Source organism: Ambystoma mexicanum, chromosome 4p (assembly GCF_040938575.1).
Source record: "Ambystoma mexicanum isolate Mex_15411 chromosome 4p, UKY_AmexF1_1, whole genome shotgun sequence".
Classification (NCBI taxonomy): Eukaryota; Metazoa; Chordata; class Amphibia; order Caudata; family Ambystomatidae; genus Ambystoma; species Ambystoma mexicanum.
Genome location: NC_090927.1, coordinates 617,617,335 through 617,639,742, shown reverse-complemented (window position 1 = coordinate 617,639,742; position 22,408 = coordinate 617,617,335). Strand labels below are relative to the sequence as shown.

Sequence of the window (22,408 nt, the reverse complement as noted above, 5' to 3'; positions counted from 1 at the left end):
AGAGTATTTGGAAGTGATTGGTGGATGGATGTGTGACAGTTTGAAAGCTGGCATTGATGGAGTGTTACAAATATAACATTAAAAAGAGTAGAAGGGCTGCCCTATGTGATGGTGTGCAAATGTCATCCGGGTGTTTTAATGTTTCAAGTCCTGGAAAGGGGACTGTGGAGATGTGTCAGGAACCGTAGATGGAGCTGTGGCATTACTGGAAGAATAATGCCACGTAGAACCTTGGTTCGCGTTCTAGTCCTCAAACATCAGGGCTGCCGCCATTATAAGAGCAGGCCCCGCCCACAACCCGGCGTGTTGTATCTGTGTGTTTACTTGCCGATACTTGCGCTCCTCCGCTAACCTTCTTTAGCAGCCTTCTTATACCTTTTGCAGCTTCTGCCTTCACCCCAGTTCGCACTTGCTCCCTCTTTGTCTTCCACCTTCTGTAACCGCTTATCCTTTTCTCTCTCGGCACTCTGCCGCTCCCGATTCATTCTTCCTTACTTTAGCCCTCGGCAGTCTCACCATTCAATCTAGCGGCTCCTTACTCCGCCTCCCTCGCGGTTCTTCGCCTTCCTCCCTAATTCGCTTGTGGTTCCTACTTTTCCTGGGTAGTGGGGGCTTTAGCCTTTATTTATTTTCTTCCTTTACTTTTTCCTTTTCTTACTCACCGTACAACGTACGACTTCCGTACTCTTTCTCCTCCCACTCTACCTACTTTCAGCATTGCGGATAGTGACATCACGACCCCCATTCCTTCTCTGCTGTATATGGCAGCATAGGGGCTTCTCTGAGGCTCCCGGCTTACCTGAGTCTTTCTGCTACCTGAGTCTTCCTGATACCTGAGTCTTCCTGTTTTACCCGAGTCTTCCTGTTTCACCCAAGTCAACTTCTTACTGGAGTAACCATTCATACCTGCAGTTTGTAGAAGTTCATCCTCCTTACCGGAAGATCCATCAGCCTCTTTGTTGTTTCGTTCGTGTATTTAACCAGTTCCGGCATCAAGGACAACTACAGGGTTTTTTGACGCTGCTCGGCTTTTTCCCTGTCAACTGGGGTATGGCTCCTCGGGGCCCCTCGAGACAGGTTTCACTTCCTGTCAAGGTGGCCTCCGAGGGAGCCAGACCTTATTTACATGACAGAATGTCCAACGAGAAACTAACCATAAGCCCTTCTAAACCCTTACGAAAGCAGCCTTTACCCCCCAAAGACAGCGAAACGGAAGCCACAGGTGAGGAGCAGGGGGAGGACCGGGTTCAGCCTGACAACATGGTGGATAGTTATAAAGGTTCATCAATGATAGTCCTTATTGTATGTTAGAGAAAAGTATTTGGGACAGAAATTTGTTTCTGTCCTTTATATTTTTCTCTAGTATACAATTGTTCATTCGTACCATGGGCAGGGGAGCCAGCCAATCAGGTGGCTAGGAATGTGGGCTTCACCGAAAACGTGGGTTGCTGGGCCGTTATCCCGGTTCTAGCCTTTAGAAGGTCATCAATGACATTTGTGATATCATATTTCATGTCCTTGGTGTTAGCCTTAGCAGTGCACGTTGCTGGCGAGAGTTATGGTTGCTTATCTTACCATAAATGGCAAATTTCTGGGGGTTTTCGGTTTTACTTTTTAAGGATAACATCCCTTTAACAAAGTCTTTTCATTGATATAAATATTCTGTTGCCTTTCCACATTAGACTATTCTCTTCCTGTGCTTTAGTGACAATGAGTTGCAATTGAATGCATTTCAGCATTAAGAAGATCCATGTGTGCAGCGCTGAGCACGAAACCTGAAGGCCAGCTTTTGGTCCAATGCAGTGTGCCCATTGAATATTAAGGGCTACTTCTGGTGGAATACAGAGAAGGAACGGGAGCATTTTCTTTGGGTATAGAATTGTACAAATCCCTTCCCGGCTCTCCGGCAGATCGGATAAACAAAGATTGTTACGTCTGCCCCTATTTTCCAATCCCTCATAATGCTTTTGTAGCTGGTTGACAGCCATTCAAGGTGCAATACTCTGGATGATATGTCTTCCATAACACGTATTCTATTTTTGAATTTCACCCATCCTGTTTTCAAATACAACCCATCTGTTATCAAGTTGTTATAGCTTTTGGTGTGTGGCTTCCATAAAGGGCTTCAGTGACCTTATTTCTTGTAAGAGCACATTCATGCCATGGCAAGATGCTACAAGTGGGGGAGGGGTTTCACTTGTTGGCCTTTTATGAGTAGTAGAAGGGGCCAACGCTTGAACCTCTTTAGCAAAAGGAGTATTTTGTCCCCCTCTCCGAGAGGCCATTATTACTAACAAAATATGCTATTTGGTTGTGCAGACAAGAGCAGGGCTCCAGAGAGTGTGTGAGAAAGCAGTAAAATTCAAATGTGAACAAACTCTGATTTGATACTTGAAAACCTCTCACAGAATCACGCTGCAGATTACTATTTATAGAACCTGTTCATTATGGCATGATAATAGTGCGGAAAGCAGGAAAACATTTTTTTTTCCGACTGTAAACACTAATTCTACCATTAGATGCTGCAAACCAGGCCCAGCACGACAATGAGAGAAACCTTGAAAAAGTCACACAGAATAATGCTGCTATTTAAAGAACCAATTTGTTACAGCATAATAATAGTTCTGAAAGCAGGAATAAAAAATATTCCCACTGTAAACCCTTATCCTGCCAATAGATGGCACATCCCGCTGTATGAGCCAGGTCCAGCACGATGAGCGATATTGTGTCAGTTTAGCAACTGTCCCTCTCCTCATGCAGAGCTGTCACCAGCGACTAAACCCACCCCTGTTGCCTCCGAAGTCATCCGGACATGTCGCAGCGAGCCACAGCAGGGAAAGAACAGCAAGATACATGCGCTGACATGTTTATAAAGCATGTGGCAGCATTTTTATAGGAAACTATAGACCAAGTGTATTACAGAATGAATAAAGATTACAAATTGGGTGGGAGAAACCCACCTAGGCGGTCATCTTACACAGTGCCAAGCCACGCCCCCATGCAATATATTCTGAGTAGCAACTGATCCACCTGCTTAACACCAGCATTGTGCTCTCTCTCCGAGGCCAATACAGGTAAGTTAAAGATAAGAACATTAGGTTAAAAGGACACAGAGACATCCACTGGCACCCTCTCTCCCAGGCAGCTGTCCTCTCAACTGACATAAAAAGAACACTGATGGGGAATCACACATCAACATTCCACAATTCAACATTCCACAGGCATTCCAAGAGCTCACACGCTCACAACACAGACATAAGGAAATTAGCACATTAGAGCACTCAGCAAAGGGCCGTCTGGGAAATTCACGCATGTTAATTCCATCATGTCACGTGCAGAGGGCCTGATTTACAAAAGGTTTCACAGTGGCCCAATCCCATTGAAAAACGTATTGTAAATAAGGGGAAATCCCATTGGAAGCACACTTTATGAATCAGTCTTTCCTTGTTGATTGCACACACAGTTCTACATCTTTCAGGAAATGTTGGTAGACCTGCAGCCACCTATGTGCTTATCATTATAAATAATAATGTATAGTCGGCCATAAAACCTAAAGCAGGTCCGGTCCACAGGCGTCCTGAAGTAGACACCAATAAAGATGTTCTCGAGCCCAGTCATTCGGATGCTTTTCTGTAACACAGGTCAGAGTATTTGGAGACCCTTCGTATTTCTACTCTGTGATTGGTTTGTGAAATTGATCACTGTGGGTTGGCATGGGTTCATTTGAAAATGGATGCCTGCAGGTGTTTTTGTTTCTCCTTTCCACTCATATTCGTGCCTGCCTGTCTTTTTTCTGTGCTCCTGAAACCTCCTGCCCTTCCTCAATTTTCTCAATGTGCTGTCTATATTTCAGGAGACCTTTTCCATCTTTTCTCCAAATCCCTTTGTCTCAACTGTTTTCCACTGTCATTACTTATTCCTTTCTAAACATCATCAATTCCTACTATCACTTTGCCTTCTTCACGTTTATCCTTCTGTTTGTGTTTCGTCCTCTCTCCTTCAGGGAAGTTCTTTCATCTCCACTGCCATTCCCCTGTTTCCCCTTTCTGCCTACCCTTCTCTTGTCTCTTCCCCTGTTACATCCTTGCATCTCTCTCTCTTTTTCATCTCCCATATGTCTTCTGGTTCTTTCTATATCCCTAATTTTCCCGCTCATTTCCATTCGCTTCCACCTCACCTTTCCAATCTCCATCTTGTCTCTCATTGTATCCTCTTTTTCCATCATCAGTCTTTACTCTAATTTGCCATCCTATTTCCATAACTGTTTCTCCTTCCGTTCCATCCACTCACCTATCTCCTTTCCTCCTCATCCATCTGCATTCCTCTGAGGTTTTCCAACTTTCTGTGACTCTCCTCTTTTCTCTGGGCTGTCATGCACTCTCTCACTGGGCCAACAGATATTACTGATGGAGGTTTTGACCATAATATGTGCCTGTAATATGCAGGCCATGTTTAATGACTACTAAGAATTTAGTATTTTTGCGCATGTGTTTTGTGTACCTGTCCAAGAAGATGCCCCTTAGTAGCAGCTCCAGGTGGCCATAGCAGCTTTGGTTTGTCAATGAGCAAGATGAAACTAGTGGGTTCAATAGGCCCACAACGGCAACAAATGGTCCCTAAAACTCATTTAACCTGCTCCCTCATGGCAGGGATATCAGTCAGTTCCCAAATCAAAGCAAATATATTTCCAAAATGGAGACATGAACTGTTGACATAATCGATAGGAGCTGTCTAAGGAATAGGCCCAAGCAACTTCTAAGCGGTCTGGAAAATATTTTACACATGGTCGACAGATACCTGAATATGTCTTCCCTGTAATGTAGGAACCACTGCCCATTGCCTCCTGAAACAATAATGACAAAATGGCAATCTCTTCTTCGCTGCCCAAAAAAACCTCAAACGGCTGTGTGCCCAAGTCTTGAAATGTACACTTTGACAAACACACATTTCGTTTTCACCCAAGAGCCATAAAAATAAATCATAGGGGCTCACTGCAAAGCATGTAAGTGTATCATGTGTTAAACCTTCAAAGAACTGGCAGGAGTTTATTGTCCACAATCTGAATTCCCAGTAACTTTCTTTCATGAAAAAAAAACCTTGTCAATATGTAATAGCAACGGAAAAACTGGCCATCCCCTCCAGTGGGCAAAACTCCAAGTCTTGTGACATTTTTAGTGGGGCATGACTATGGAATCAATTTACATATAAAGCACAGAAGCCTACTAGTACATACTATATGTTGTGTATTTCAAAATATAGGACAATGGGCCTCATTAGGACCCAGGCATTAAGGGGCTAACAGCGCTGTAAAAGGTGCCGGCGCCGTTAAACCCTTAACGCCTTACTACGAGGTCCCTTTGCGGGACCCAACCTTAACGGCTGGTCTAGACCAGCCATTAAAGTAGGGGCCCACAAAGGGATTCTCGAGGTAAGTACGGTACCGCAATTTGCGGTACCATACTTACCGCCTTCCGCATTCCCATTATGCCCTATGGGGCCAAAATGGGAATGGGGAAGGGCCATGGTGGCATGGGGAATTACCGCCCACCAACCTTGGAATGGGGTGGTAATTCCCCATTCCGCCATGGCGGACTCCGGCATCGACCATGGTGCTAATAGCACCATGGTTTTCCGCCGGAGTCCTAATGAGGCCCAATATATTTAAAAGTACAGAATATAGATTTTAATGTACACAATATGTGTTTTCATATGGAATATATAAGGATATTTACTTTACAGTATGTATTCTGTGCAGATGGGCCTCTAATTGCCTTAACCCAAAGCAGGCCCACCACTTCAGAAACAAATGCACATCTGTAGGTAAAGCAAGTGTATTGTACAATCAGTGAAGATGCTAGATGACGCTATAGAGTCAAACTAACTTGGGTCTCCAGGACCACACAAACACTTCACATTATATACCTTTTGCAACCGTTAAATCACTTCTACATATATTATTAGACATCATCCTCCCGCACATGATTGGTCAAGCCGATACAAAAGAAATCCAATCTTCCCTAATTTCCAACTTCTCATTGGTTACATTCATGTATCTACCATCATCAGCTCATATTTGTATCACACCCCTTTTCTGGAGTTTTCCTTTGTAGGTTGTGACATCATCACACACATTTAAACATAAACATAATTCATTATAAGTTCCAGCTGGCCTGGGACCTTCTGACCCCAGACGTGATTGTATATGGTTTGAAGGGACACACATTATTGGTGGGGGGCATAAATATGTTTCCTTTTGAACTATTGATAACTATCTCACCCCCCCAGACTTGCTGGAGTCCATATTTCACTATAATCTACCAACTGCCAATTCAACATGCATGACCTCCAGGCACAACCTAAGAAAATATTCGAAATCCTTAAATTATCGGTCAACTTTGTCCTTAGGTGTCTCTTCACCCCAGGTGTATTACTCAGCCTCAAACAGATAGCTGAATTCCCTTGGACAATAAATACCAAGCTCTCATGCACTTAAAATGATCACATTTCCTTTCTGCAATACTGCCAAGTCATAAAAACCCTGGCTGGCTGTAACTGAACATCTGATAATGCTGCAGCTACTTATTCCCTTCCCTTGTTCTCCAACCTTGCAAAACACAGTTTTCCCAGTCACACAGAGTTCATCTTGCAAACCCTGACTGCAGGGACTGGCAAAACTATGAAAAGCACACGGCGTGCAGATTTGTACATGCCCCTTGTATCCCAAACTTTACTCAACATATATCTTTTGAGACCCCCATATATTTATGTTGGTGCATGCATGTTTTAAAACTACTGCGTCCTCTTCACAGTGGTTCCTTCATGACAAATCTCCTTTCTCGCATGCACATTATGAAGTTCTTCTTTGTTCAGTTTCTAGGCACTTCATGGTGCACCATACCCATATTGTATTTCATCAACGATTTTTATATTTATCTTGCTACGTGCATGCATTCTAAAAGTAGCAACTTAAACACAAAGTAAAACTAAAGTAACACATATCCGATTCTCATTAACTATGCTAGATACATTTAAAATTGCAACATCGCACCAATTTCGCTACTCCCCAGTCACCATTATGGCATGCGCAACGTGAACCCATCTTTCTCACTTGGACCTTTCCTGATCAACCCAACAATTATGCCTTGTAGTAAATGATTTTAATATACCAAATGTATATCTCGGTTAACTGCATAAGCAATGTGTCCTTATGCCATGTTTACAATTTCTCATTATATCATGTATACATTTCAGCACACTGTGTGGATGATTTATTAAAATGCATCATGTGTATCTCTCTGTCAACTATACACATGTTGGTATACAATGGATGTATTTCAACCTGCAGTGTATGTATTTTAATGTATAATGTATGCTTCTGAAAGTGCATTATACACATGCCAGCAAACAGTGAATGCAGATAGGTGTGATGTGCATATATTTTTATATATTATGTATGCATCTTAATATACAGTACATACATCTTATTATTAAAAAAAAGTGATGGGTGGAAGTTTTTGAATACATCTGAGCCCTGGCACTGCTCTGGGCAACCTTCCATAACACAGTTTTTCAGCCTGTCTGCACTATTACAAAAGGGGTCCAACCAAATGCAAATCAGTCAGGGATGCCACCGATGGAAGTAGCCCAGCACATCTGCTAGACCATGTCCCATCTGCACGGAAATACGAGCAACCCCAGACATGTTTCAACTTAGTTGGGGCTCATCATTGAGGTGCAACTTGGTTCTATTTGGTGTAGCAAAAAAGGGGCCCACATCTGGGCATATCCTCTCTCACACAAGGAGACAATATATAGCCAAACAATTGATGGGTGGAAGATTTTAAATAAATACTGAACACTACTTTGGGCAATGTTACACAACACTGTTTTTTAGCCCATCTGCACCATTGCAAAAGAGATCCAGCCATATGTAAATCACTCAGCTACTGCTACCAATAGGAGCAGTTCAACCCAAATTGCTAGGCCAGGTACCCTCTGCACAGAAACAAAAGGAACCCCACACATGTTTAGGTCTAGTTGGGCCTCCTCATTGAGGTGCAGCTTGCATCCTTCTGGTGTAGCAAGCCAGGGGCCCACATCTGGGCATACTCGCTCTCACAGAGGGAGACAAACTATAACAAAAAGAGTGATAGGTGGAAGCTTTTGCCAGAGGTTAAGATTCATTCTAAAACTTCCACCACCACCTTTTTTGTTTTCCTAGAGAGAGGCTGAGTGGGATGCATAGGCCTAGGTGTGGGTCTGTGTTTGCTGGGCCTAGAGACCCAAGCTACTCCTCACTGATGATGCCTTATGAGAACAAAACATGTCTGGGGATGCTTGTGGTCCCGTGCAGAAGGGATGTGACCAAGCAGTTCAGGCTGGACTGCCCTTTTGGGGTGGGAATAAGCCTGATTTGCATATGATGTTTTCCCTTTTGTAATGGCTTGACAGAAAAAGAACAATGGTCTGGAGGGTTGTCTAGAGCAATGCCAGAGTTTAAGATTAATTCTAAACCTTCCAGCCATCACCTCTTTTGTTTTGCTATAGTCACCCAGAGTGGGGCGCGTATGCCCACATATGGGTCCCGTGCCTGCTGGGCATAGGGAACCAGCTACTCCTCACTGATGACACCCAATGAGGCCAAAACATGTCTGGGGATGCTTGCGGTTTCATGCAGAAGGGATGTAACCAAGCAGTTCAGGCTGGACTGACTCTTTTGGGGATGGACCCAGCCTGATTGTCAAATAGTCTTTACCCATTTGTAATGGCTTGGCAGGTGAGAAACGAGGGTCAGGAGGGTTGCCCAGAACAATTCCAGAGGTTAAGATAGATTACTCACCATCACCTCTTTTGTTTTCCTACACATCTAATTATACAAAATATATATTTCAGTGTACCATGTACATACCTTATGTTATGCTGATTTATACCGCACACCACTACCACCTAGGGGCAGTATCCAGGCACTCACACGGCTCTGCAAGAAAAGAGGTCGGGGTGTGTTAGTGAGGATAGCATTATAGGATTGGTTCATAACCAGGAGAAACTGGCATCTGCGTGTGTTGTATTGCGTGTGGGTTGGTTGTGCGGCTCAGCTTGTTGTAACCATCAGGGTAAGACTCAGTGCCTTTGTTGTGTACTACTGTTTATGTAGGGGTTGTGAGTCACATGCGGTTAGGGTGGATGTATAATCATTGACACTGGTTTGGGGGGAGTCCAGTGTCACAGTTGTTTGTTACATGTTTGAGGGAGTTGTGTTGCTGTGCCTTTGTGTTTGGTAAGGATGGGGTTGTTATGGATTGTGTGCACTGGTATGTTCAATCTGAGGTTAGGTCCAGTGTCTCTGAAGTTTGTTGAGTGCCAAAGTTCATTTATGTTTGGTGTGTGTATGTGTAGTTTGGCTAGTCCATAGTCGTGTATAGTGGTTGTGGAATGTGTCGGAGGAGGAGTGGGGTGGATGTGTTAGTACATTGGTTAATCTCGACAGTATATGATATATGCATCGTAATATAGAATATATACATAGGTAAATCATTTATGGATTTCACAATATGGTATTTAGATTTTCAAATCTTGAATGATGTTCCTAAAGCCTCCAAAGATGTATATGGTTTAATTATATCTGGCATTCTCATACAACACAGTTTGCTGTGTATGTTGTACAAACGTTAAATTAGTTGCTTGGTTGGTTATAAAAATTGTCTCTCACAAAAATGTTCCTGGTCATCATATACACATTACTTTTCTATCTACATTTCCATGTGTGTTTAGACCTGATAACCGTAGTTTTCCAAGTGTTAAAACAGTTGCTGAAACCGATTGTAGTATATCATCTTTGTCAGGTTGCTTATGATGGAAGACAGAAAATGATACCTGCGTTGTAGTCAATCCTAAAACTTGACCACCCTCTTATTTTGCCCCATGTTGTAGTCAATCATACAACTTTACAAATCAGAAAGTAGATCTTACTTAATCATCATGCTTAAACTGAGTCCACTGTTGCATACGATTTTTGAAATATATTAGACTCCTAATTGAAAAAAGAACATACACCAATGACACATAATTATATAATTCAAGCGGATTATTGTTGTGGTTTATTCTATAAAAGGTCCAGGCCGTTGAAATAGAGTGTCACCTGTATTATATTAGAAAGGTTTGTCTGGTGGGCCAGACCTCGAATTAATGTCTGATAGTCAGACACTATTATTTCTTTCCCCCAGTTTCTCATTTTAGTCTCATTATCACATGTAGCTAGAAACTGACTTTTGGTTCTAGGATGCCATCTTTCTCTTCGTAGACTCCTTATCAAATGTAGTTATGAAATGTGAACTCACGTTTCTGGAAGCAATCTTTCTACTTATCAGGTACACTTAGGATTGTGAACTTCAAATGTCAGGATTCAATGTTTTCCCCTTACTCCCTTAAGCAGTTAATCTGAAAAAACTTCACATCAATGTTCCATTGTTCAGTGTATTTCACTTCAATTAAGTCCTCAATTGGTTCCCGTAACTTTTCCTGTATTGAGGATAGTTCTTCCTAAATTCCAATATGCAGTATTTTGTTGTTTTAATTTCATTGTCATAGGCTATTGGAGGTTTGTACCTCAAAAATCTATGTGGCCTTGTCCTTGGTCCACATCCTCGAAAATGATGGGCGTGCACAAACTTCCCTGCAACATTGGTTCCACTTGTCCTTTCTCCATGGCTGGTATGCTGAATCGCTGATTCTGCCCATTCAGGAAAAATTGGCTTTGTGCTCTTGCGGCAATGGCATTTTTTCTATATCTCTCAGTCTTGATTTTTCTTTGCATTGTGCTGTTAACGGAGCATCTGTATGAGAGTCTGACCCATTCGTAGCTACTTCTCACAAATACTGCGTCTGACATCCCCCGCTTTTCTGCTGCTCTGACTGGCTACCTTGGCTCTCCATGACTCACCCCCGCATTCACCAGTTTTTCATCGCTGTCAGTACTCCTTTCATTTGCTTCCTCTTGTTTCTCTTTTCTTTACAGTCCACAGAGTGCAATAGGCCTCGTCACATTACTATGGCCAATGACAACAGACGATTCATTTTGTGCCGTGCTCACTGTCACAGAGGGTTTAGGACATTCTCTCACTCACAGTGAATTCATTATTGTAGAAAGATGTGAAAGATGGTGATTTGTATTGATGCTGCTCCCGAGAAGAAGACAATGGATGGTATTTTAATGTATTACACATGAGCATATGCCCTTTGCAAATACAAAATTGCAATTATGTGTGTGCAATCCCATTGGCTTCAAAGCATATGGATTTGCACCTGTCCTAAAATGATTGCACATGTGTAAATGGCTCTTGCACATTTGCAAACATATGAAATGTAGCAAAAATCCAAAATCATCCAACATTTGCAAACATTCAAATGGTACGATGGGATAAATAGTAATTTTGGAGTGATTTCACAAATAATCAAATTTAACTTAGTTGACTAAAGCATTTTGAATGTACCTTGCATGAAATGGTGTGTTTGTATGCATGCACACACTGCAGCTATCTATGAATAGCATGGATACAGAATGGTGTGATCCAAGGTATATATAGGTACAAATAGACAGTCACATGTTTACAAAAAATGGGTTTCACTTGGGATTCCTATCGTTCAAAATAAAACGATTCTATACTAACTTATATCCCCACATTCTGGAAAATGGGTGTGCCAGCACTTGACTGGCATATGCAAACTGCATAGCAAATTGATGTCGAACGTGAACTCCCTATGCTGTATAACAACACTAGGGTCCTAAACAAAGTATTCTAGTCTACTGAATCTTATCTCAGATTTCAGACACACCCTTGACTTGTCACAGAAGTATTATGTTTTATTTGCTAATTCTGTTAAATACACGTTAAAAACAAACAAAAAAACTCAAGATGCTACAAAATATGTAATTGAAAAGTATGCAGTTGACATATAGAATTTGAAACTTCACGCATATGACAGAATGTCAGTATCAGATATTTGAGGGTGCTGCTGTCAGGCTCTTGAGGTGCTGCTGAGTATTTGACAGACCTTGTAATGGACCAGAGGACCAGGCTGCATGGGCAAACACGGTGTGTTGTTTTCTATATTGTTTTCATTAATTGTCTATGCTGTAACATGGTATTGGTGCATACAGAAGAAACAGATATATATTTTTTTCCTAGTATGAAACTCTTCAAAAGAAACATTTTGAGATACAAAATTGTGATTTTATTTTTGTAAAAGAAGCTATCAGAACAAGGAAACTAATTAGTTGTGCATGGATTGTAAACTGTCAGCTTTTGCAATTTTGAAATGTGCATTTCTAACAATCACTTCCGGAATATATTGGTGTCATCATAATAATGTTACGCTTGTATTACTGAGCAAAGAACATCAACAAAACCTAGAAAAACAATGCAAAAATGTGCTGAGTGAAGGTTATAGTCCTAGCGTACTCCTTCGAAATACCGTTCTGATATGGTGTAAGGGAACAAATAGCATGCATAATGTTTCCTGTCTGTTTTTCATGAAACAAAATAGCATTCCTGGTATATAATAATGACCACATATCATTCAATATATTTGACCGATATTACTGTGATAAAATGGTTGTATGATTGAGTCACTAAGTACATAATGCACACTTGACTTGGTGCTCATTTGATTTTTGACAACACTCACCCTTAAAAATAAAGTGTCATCATGGACCATACATGCTCATTTAGACAGACTCTGGATTTTGATGTGATGATAAAAAGCTGTGACAACTGTCACTCCATTGTGGTGTGCGGCCCTATCTGCTTCTCGTTTTCTGGGTTTGGCAGCCTCACAGAATTTTTGGCAGAGGTCTGTCTGTTTCTCCTCGTAAGGACGGCTGTGTTCATGCCCAGTCTGCAATTCACAGACATCATAAGAGAACTGTAGATGGGATTGGAGGGAAGATTTCATACAGGGCTAGTGGTCTAAAGTGCGTTTCTGGCAGCATCCACAAGGAACTAAAACATGAGCACACAACATCAATGAATTCATGTGCTTTTGCCACATGCACTTTAACATTTTTAGTGCATTACAAAAGGTTTGTACATGAATGTATTTTTACCTTGGCGAGGTGTGATATTTGCATTTGAGAGATTGGATGAGATGATTCAAGCAAGACCCCCACAATTGTTTTTTACGAAAAATGTGCAATCGGTGTGCCATCTAAGATTAATATTACCAAGGATGAAATCTTCTGGCTCATGCTAGGGGGACATATGTCTGTTCTGGAAATGATGGAAGTAAAATCATGTTGCTTACATGCTAGCTTTTAGAATCTACCTTTTTCTTGAATCTGAGACAGAACCTGAGTATCACTGTGTGGAAAGTCTTGATACCCTCTGCATTTGATGCCCATGGAATATCCTAAGCCAGTATTGGGCAACCTACATCTCTCCAGATGTTTTGAACTACAGTTCCTATGATTCCTCCTTTGACTATGCTGCCTAGAGCTGATGAAAGTTGTAGGCCAAAACACCCGGAGGGCCGTAGTTTGACCACAACTGGCTTAAACATTCTATTTTTTTTTCTGAATATCAGTTCTTCTTGTCATCTGCCCATGAATTATGTGTTTATATTCTTCCATTTCTCTTTCTTTTCACATTTCCTCTCCTGCGCATTACTGGTGCTACCAACTTTATAAAATCCACATGATCTGTCTCTTATTGTCACTCTAATTTTTCTCGGCTTGACTATTTCTCTTTTCTTCTTCTTGGACATCCAGCATATGTTGTTTCCCTTTAGAATTCTATTTTCGGTTTTTGCTTCATCTTCTTTTCCAGCTTTCAGACCATTCTTCTAGTTCTCTTTGCTTAGCCTTCCTCTCTACTTTCCTACCCGTCTTCAATTTGGTGTTCCGATTGAATTCTAAATGTATTCATGGCTATGTTCCACATCACCACTCCTCTCTTGTTTTGGTTTCTGCATGTCTTACTCCTAAATATCTTCCTCTTTATTTTTATTAGTACTGCCCTGTCCTCCCTCTGCCCATGCCAATGTTTGCTCTTTCTCTCTCCCTGTTCTGAAATTCAGTTACGGTCACCCTTTTAATCTTTACTCTCCCCTTAATTTTGCTTCTTTTCCTTCATACATCAAAACCTATCTTCTTTCTACCTGTAATCATTAAGACTGTAACTTCATGCTAGTTGCATTTGACCTATTCATGAAATTTGAACTGTTTCTGTAATGTCTGCACCGCGGTTAGCCATAAACGCGTGATACATGTAAATGCATAAATAAGCTAGAATGCACCAGCCATAACATTCCGAAACAAACCCTCTTAAGGCAATTTACTGATGCTATGTTAAGTCATACCAAAATATAAGCATGTATTTTATTCATACTATGACATAGAACAATTGTTTGGTTCTAAACAATACATCAAATCACAAATATGTTACTTGCATAATTTTTCGTTTGAAGCCACAAACCAGCACCCAATTATATAAACAACTCCTTTATATTCAATTTGTCCAAATGAAATCACACCAAAATCATACATGTTGCCAATATGACAGAAAAAGTAGGTCCTTTTGAAACATGCAATTCTTGCACACGACCTTCACACACAGAGTGCAAGACAAATGTGTGTAGGTTTTTTACTCTGCATATGATTTTGTATATTGGTGAGGAAGAGTCTGGGAGTGGATTGAAATTTAGGATCTTGCTACCCCCATCCAATTTGTCTGATGAATACAAGAGTAGCCCTACCTGCATGCCATCTTGACGTGGGCAGAGATGATATAGAGTAACATGGTGTCCATGGATCAACCATTTGCATATCAATCTCTCTCCCGCCCACTTGAGCAGTCCAGCATCAAAATGCTATGGCAATTCTCCTTTGAACAAGAGCACCAACAGCCATCCCAGCCACGTTTTTCTGCCTAGTCGGGCCTCATCAGTGAGCTGGAACTGTGCCTCTCTGTGCACAGTGAGCAAGGTGTCCACATCTGGATAACCCTATGTAACTTAGGGTGACCAACCCCACGTTCCTTTTACATACAAACAGATTCAGGGCAACCCTCTGCAAGAAAGAACACAGCATGATAACCTGCTATGTGGGAATGTACCCACTCATGGTCTGCAGCCACATGTTTTAGCTCACTGTACCTTTCACAAAGGAAGATCAACCATTTGCATATCACTCTTTGTCCCATCCACTTGAGCAGTCCAGCACCGAAATGCTATGGCAATCCTGCTTTAAGCAAGAGTACCAACAGCAGCCAGAGACACGTGTTTCGGCCTAGTCCGGCCTCAATAGTGAGGTGGAGCTGTGCCTCTCTGAGAACAGCGAGCAGGTTGTCCACATCCGGATAACCCAAGGTAATTTAGGGTGACCAAACCCAAGTTCCTTTTACGTACAAAAATAGTTAAGGGCACCCCTCAACAAGAAAGAACACAGCATGATAACCTGTTCTGTGGGAATGTACCCACTCAGAGTCTGCAGCCACATGTTTTAGCTTCTCCTTTGAACAAGAGTAGCAACTAACCCCATGTTTCCAAATAATTTCATAGGGATCTATATTAGGATGAGAAGCTCCATCCTGTTAGCTTTGAATAACCTATATAACAAGATTTGTTAAATGATTTCCTTTCATAATCAAGTAGTCTTCTCTCTCCAAACTCATGGGAAAGGGACCGGGTGAAGCCTTATCTCATTTTAACAATAGTGCTTGCTTCCAAAATTAAAGGGCCTGATTAAGACAAATGTTTTCAATGGGAATTCCCCATGTTAATTTTTGTTTTTAAATCAGGCCCTAAGTGTCTGTACCTATTTGTGTCTGTGGTCCCACTACTGTTGTTTCTAAGAGTAGAACTCAACTTCCAATAGAGATGGAAATTCTGCTCAGATACTGATGTGATGCTTTCTAACCTGTAATACATTTTTTGGAGATTGTGTCTATGTTTTTAAAATGAAAGTGGCATGTGTGGATATTCCCAAATCACTTATTTGTAGTAGATGATATCCTGACACAAGAATTCAGATTTCTATATCTGTGGTTGACTTGCGGTTATCAATGGCTTTTCTCTTAATGAGTTAGATTTATTAATAACTACGTATGTGTACATTTATTTTTATTGGGAACAAACCATAGTGCATATATTAAACAGCAGATGCATACAATTTACATAATTGGTCATTATATTATGAATCTTTTATTTAATATATGGCCCTGGGGAGTGATATGCCACTCTGCCATTGAACAATTTCCGGGTTATACAAGACAGTATGGCTCTGAAAGTCCATATAGCCCAGAAAATGAGGGAAGGCTTTCCATTCACCTGGCAGCACAGCTCTCAGTGCGGCACTCCTGTGATGAGAGGGAGCACTGCCTGACAGCCAAACAGTCATGGCACTCAGAGTGGCACTCCCCGTCTTCACATGTCTGCCACGCTGACAAACATACTATCATACTTCTTTGTAAATCTGTCCAATTATCTTATATGTCGTTTTGAATACTTTGATTACACCTTCCATAATATATAACTATATCGCTTTTCTTAACATATAGGTTCTGATTCACAACGTGTTTTTCAATGGTATTTTCTCATTTAAAAATGCTTTGTAAATCAGGCCCATAATATCTTTGACTCTTTAAATGGAGTGGACAGCATGAAATGGATTTAGGACAGTTGAGTTTCAGCCTTATCTCACATACCATAAGTAGCCTGCAAACCACCACTCCAATCTAGACAAGGGTTGGCGATCCTCGCCAGGCCGATAAAGAGATCATGCAATTATCCTCTGGATGCAAACCAACATTCTCAGAGTCTATTGTGTTTGTGGACATTGACTACTAGATCAAAATGTGTGTTTATAAAACTATGTGTATAATCTTCAAATGATTGCATTTGAAAAGAAGAATCATGATAATATACAAAATAGAGCTTAGAGCAGTTTCTTTTCAAGAAGGATAAGGGAAACCATTGGGTGTGCTTTACAGCATAGTCTCAATATCTAGGATACTGCATTAAACATAGACCAACTGTCTATGGTGTAACTACACACCAAATCGAAAGCAGGATACTCACAAAACAAATTCAAAAACAAATTCAAAATCTAGAACATTTCAAATTTCCAAATATAGAATGACCATAGCAGTCGAACATTTAACTACACAGATATAAGCTTTAGGAATGTAGAACAAGAAAGAGGCAGCCAGATAATGTATTGCTTTATACAGTTGGATAATGATAAGGAAAACATGGGTTTTCGAAGGGTGCAACCTCCCCCACATCCCCACTTTCAAGAACACGTTTGATTTAATACGTTCAGAAAAGGTAAAAGGTAAAAGAGCTAAGCATAGTTGGAGTTATATAACCCATTATCTGCTTATGTTCAAAGTTTTAACCATTTGAATTTACATTTCACTTTTACTCTATTCTATTCTATTCTATAGAATTTTTATTAAGCGGCAACCTGCCCGCATGCCTCAGAGCGCTGACAGACAAGACAAACATAGAACATAAGAAGGGCAGTGGAAAGTCGTGAAAAAAAAGAAATATGTCAGTAACCAGCAGGGCGAAGGAGGAATAAGGCTTAGATTTCTCCTCCATCAAACAAATGGGTGTTTAGTGCTATTTTAAACTGAGTGAGTGAGGGAAATTGCCCGATAGATAGGTGTAGGTTTTTCCAGACCCGTGACCCCCAACCATGGAGGCTCAGATCTCCAAATCTCTGAAGTTTAAAGCGTGGTTGCAGGAGTACATTCTTGTTGTCAGACCACAAGTACTGTCTGCAAGGTAGTCTACTGATCCGTGAATTAAGGTAGTTTGGTGCATTAACTGCAAGGCATTCTCCAGTCAGGATGCTGGAAAGTGAACCCTTTACTGAATCTGCAACAAATGTAATTTCCTCTGGGCCTCCGAGACATTATCTCTACATCTGATGCCACATACAGCTCTAACAGCCCCATTCTTGATGACTTGCAGTTTTTTTTAACATTAGCTTGTATGGTGTCAACCAGGATCCCATTACAGTAATCAAGCCTGGAATTCATGGTCATAGAGGCTAACAGAGCCCTGTTTCCTTCTGACAGATATGGTTGAATCTGCCACAAGAGCTGAGTCATATAGGTACAATTAGAGGTTAGGTAGGAGAGATGTTTCTTGAAATGAAGATGGCAATCAAAGACCACTCCCAGAGTTTTAACCTGACTGGAGACCTGAATTCTGGATGATGCGATCAGAAAGGCCTCCTATTGAGGGCCCAGTGACTTAAGCTTAGCTGGACTGCCAATAATTAAGATCTCGTTTTTGTTATTGTTTAATTCCATGGAGTTTCTTCCCATCCAATCTTTGATGGTATCAAAATCCCCATTGATCAGTCATGAATCTGCCTCTTAGGAACCCGATAATTCCCGAATGATTGGGGTGTCGGCAGCGCAGTTTTTATATTTGACACCCATGCTGTCCAAGAGATCAAAAACGGGATTGGAATAGATATTGTAGAGCAATAGAGATATGCTGGACTGCTGCGGAACACCACAACCAAGGAGGAGCTATTGGGACTTAAAGTCCCCCAAGGCTACTTTAGCTCTAGCTGGTCCCAGAAAAGATCTAAACTAATCAGTAGCTAACTTGGAGCACTCCCCAACCTTACTTAGCCTGTCCGCCAGCATATTGTGATCTAGCAGATTGAATGCGGCGGGCAGGTCTAACAGCAGCAACATAGCCAGGCTACCTTGATCGACAATTCCAACAAGGGCGGATCTAATTTCCACCAAGGCTGTTTCTGTTCTGTGATTTTTCCTAAAGCCAGACTGACCACTGGACAGAAAGTCCCTTTCTTCAACAAGGGCAGTTTACTGAGTAGAGGCAACTTTGTCAATGATTTTCAAAAGGAAAGGGACATTTGTTATCGGGTGGTAATTCAGAGGATCCTGGGGATCTAGACTTCCTTCTTTAATAAAGGGTTAATCCAGGATTACTTAATACAATCTGGCACCTTCCCCTCCTGGAAGGACAGACTCATAAGGGATGTCACTGATGTAGCAATACGAGAGAAGTATTCCTTAAACAATGTTGAGGGAAAAACATCCCTTTTGCATTGAGTGGGTTTAATCTTAGCAACCGTTTAGGATAATTTTTAGACGAAGAATTGGTGTCAAAGTCTTTGTCTAAATCAAGAGTTCCAGTATCCGTATCCACTGCATAAAGGGTATGGGGATTAGTGGGGATACTGCCTTGGTGTTGTCTGACCTTTAGAGCCATGCTGTCATGGATCTTTTGGCAACAAGCGTCGTCCACAACTAGCTGTGACTCTTTTATTTTCCCCTTTAGCTTGTTCAAAATTTTAAACATCTCTCTAGTTCTTGATTTTGCTCCGAAAATGTGTTCTTCCAATTTAGCTGTTTATGCTGCAATGATAGCGACTTTGTAATGCTTAGCTGATTCTTTATATAGGGCTAATGTGTTTTTGTCTATGTTTTTTCGCCACTCTCTGTCAGCAGCCCATTTGAGCTGTCTAGCAGCCAGGATATCCAGGGAAATCCACTGGGTGACAGTAGGATGTACTTCTTTCCTTACTGAGTTTTTCAAAGGTTATAGCTCATCAAGTGCAGCATTTAAAATATCTCTCAACTGAGCATTGGAAGATTCAAAAGACCCGCGACCCTCAAAATCTTCCAGTTGGGGAGAGACAATGGACTGAAAGGCCTCTTTAGAGATGTTGCGAGTAGCTCTGTGCAAGCTGGATATAGGGTGGGTGCATACATTTTCTTCAACGTAACTAAGTAACATATTTGAAAAGAGAACAGTATGATGGTCTGACCAGCAGCACGTTTTTATGTCTATTGGCATAATAGGCTGATTTCTGGATAAAACCCAGTCAAGTATGTTACCTGCTTGATGAGTAGGGACAGTAACCTGTTGTTTCAGCCCCATACTCTCCAAGAGTTTAAGAAGAGTGCCAGCCTCCGAGTCCCGTAGGTCATTAGCCACTTAAAATGTAATGCATAGCAATTCAGACATTCAGCATTTTTTCATTAATGGCTTTGACTAGTCAGTCTTTAAATGGTCAATATGTTCATATAGAATCATCTTCAGCAGACCACCATAAGAATGTAATGACATATCATTCGATGGTGTACATGCAGAAGACACTGATCAACAGCTGTTGCATAGTCATTTGCGACTAGTAACTAACATGAGATTTAAGGCTGAACCAGAAATCTGATAGTGACGTGACAGACGTCAGGACCAAAGGTTGATGGAGATGAAATGTACAGTTATCCCTAATCAGGCTAGAGCATGGAACAGGCTTGCACATATATACATGCTGTACAGAATCTTGCCAACTAGCCACATATCGCAACATCATTGCTTACTCAGTGCTACTGTTCACTGTTCTAATATTTATTCGAATGTGCACTGAACACATTGTGCAGCATTGCAGCAGATGGTTTGGCATCAGAAAACAGTAAAAATGCCTATCATGTGTGTGTCAAAAACATGTTGGTAAATAGGAAGTCTCTATTGGGCTTGGTTGTTATTTTCTGTCATCAAACACTGTCTTGCTATTATTCTCACCTGTGCCATCCTGAAGCCAAGTTGTTGTTTTTTTCAAAATATAATCCTCCTATTGTCCCTGTTAAGTTTAACAGAAGGTGCATCTTTCTTTTCTTTTGCTTTAGGACATGAAGAGTGGCCTTTGACTCGCCCCAGTTTAAAAGTACACACTCTAAGGTCAGCCAGAGGGGGCTACAGAGAACATCCCTATGGTAGATATTGAAGGGCCTGCACTCCTGGGACTTCATCTCAAAACCACTTTATAGCCTCTGGTCAGCACAAACATAACAGCAATGAGACAAGTAATAGTCCATTTCTTTTCTATCCGAGGGATCACTGCATTACAGTTGTCCTGTGTTCTTGTATTTCTTAAAGCAATTGGCGTCACATTGGCCCTAGGATTGTTTTATAACATGGACTTAACATCTGGCAAACATTCTTTAGAGACAATCCCGCAGGATGCTCCTTCTCTTGGTGATTCACTGTTGTCTGTAAATATTTTAAAGCAGAGCATGAAGGTGTAACAGATCGGAAGACGATTCACATACGTACACGCGGCACACGTGTTCTTGGTTAGGTGTGCTGGCAGATTGTGACATGATTTTTGAAACAGGAGATAATCAAGGTGTAGATAAGATGTTTTAAACTGTCTTTTTTAATATGTTTCATTAAGATGTTCAATATTCAGTTTGTAAATTTAATTTAAAATGCTGTTACAAAGGGGTTCAACTCAAGAAGCTACTGTATGTCTGTAGCTAACTGAATTGGTTCAGTGTTTTAACCTGTATTTGTTAAAATTAATCACATAAAGATCCATGTGTAAGCTTCTCTAAATAGGAAACCATAATTTGTCAAATGTTTGCCATAATTTGTCAATAAAGCTGAAACCTTTTGTAACAAACTAAATTTTGAATTACGTGTTTTCTAACTTTTAAATGACTGCTTTATTTCTTCTTCGAGAGATGGCTAAATTGTTTTATATATAAACTTACAAAAATTGAACCCAAGCGTGTTTTAAGAATTTTTCTGTGTAAGACGTTAAAAGTTGTATCAATAACTTATGGTTGTTAAATAATTTAAAAAGGTAACCAACTAAACTGTTACATGACTCATGGTTAGAAAAGCCTAATGTATAACGTGTTAATGAAAGTGGATTTAGAAATAAATGGATTTTAAACTATCCTCTAAGTTTGATCTTGCTAAACACAAACTCTCATTGACTTGTTTGTATTAGCATGTCTCCCGTGAGAATGTAATGGACTTTAATGAGGTAAGATTAGCACTTACCAGAATGTCTAAATGCCTAGTTCTTCAACCTTTGAGTTTCCCCTGCGCATTAATTATCCCATTTAACTTTGTAAGCATTGCATAGATTCACCTTCTTGTTTTCCACTCAAAGGAGTCTCTCGACTGCATCGGCGTAGCTCATAACAATTTGTATTTTACAAACTAACATTCAGTGTCACTTCCCGGTTCTTTGCTCTTCACCTTCAAAAACTTTATTTGTAATTTTCAGTGCTTAATATCAGCGCCCTTGAAGGCAGTTTAGCGGGCTGGTATTTCTTATGAGACTATCAGACTTGATGACTGATGAGTATTAAGGAAATATGTCGCAGCACTCAAAGGATGACTAGACGTTAAACAGGTAACATTAATAGTAACTCTGTAATTTTGACAATGTAAGTAATGTTAAATATTCTCTATTATTAAGCTACTGATAGTTAAAAAAGTAAACCTACCAAAATATAACAAAATAGGATTTAGGATCTTAAAACATCTAATTAACATTAACTAGTGTCAACAACTTATTATTATTTCTCTTTTTTGCAATATCTAACCTTCCAGGTAATAAACAGAACTA

At 40.7% G+C, this 22,408-nt stretch overlaps 1 protein-coding gene across 7 annotated transcripts in view; it reads left to right on the top strand.

The window, feature by feature from the left end:
- The window catches only part of KHDRBS2 (KH RNA binding domain containing, signal transduction associated 2), a 2,055,883-nt gene that overhangs the window by 1,457,730 nt on the left and 575,745 nt on the right, over positions 1 to 22,408 (top strand). For 5 of the 7 annotated variants that reach the window (XR_011260416.1, XR_011260414.1, XR_011260412.1 and 2 more), the window contains one exon: positions 20,673 to 20,849. Coding sequence is in view for 2 of the 7 variants with exons in the window: in XM_069606187.1 (XP_069462288.1) it covers positions 20,673 to 20,770 (98 nt within the window). In the remaining 5 variants the exon portion in view is untranslated. Of the gene's footprint in view, positions 1 to 20,672; positions 21,454 to 22,408 lie in introns of those variants that run through there. The other 2 variants (XM_069606187.1, XM_069606188.1) reach the window with 1 other exon arrangement.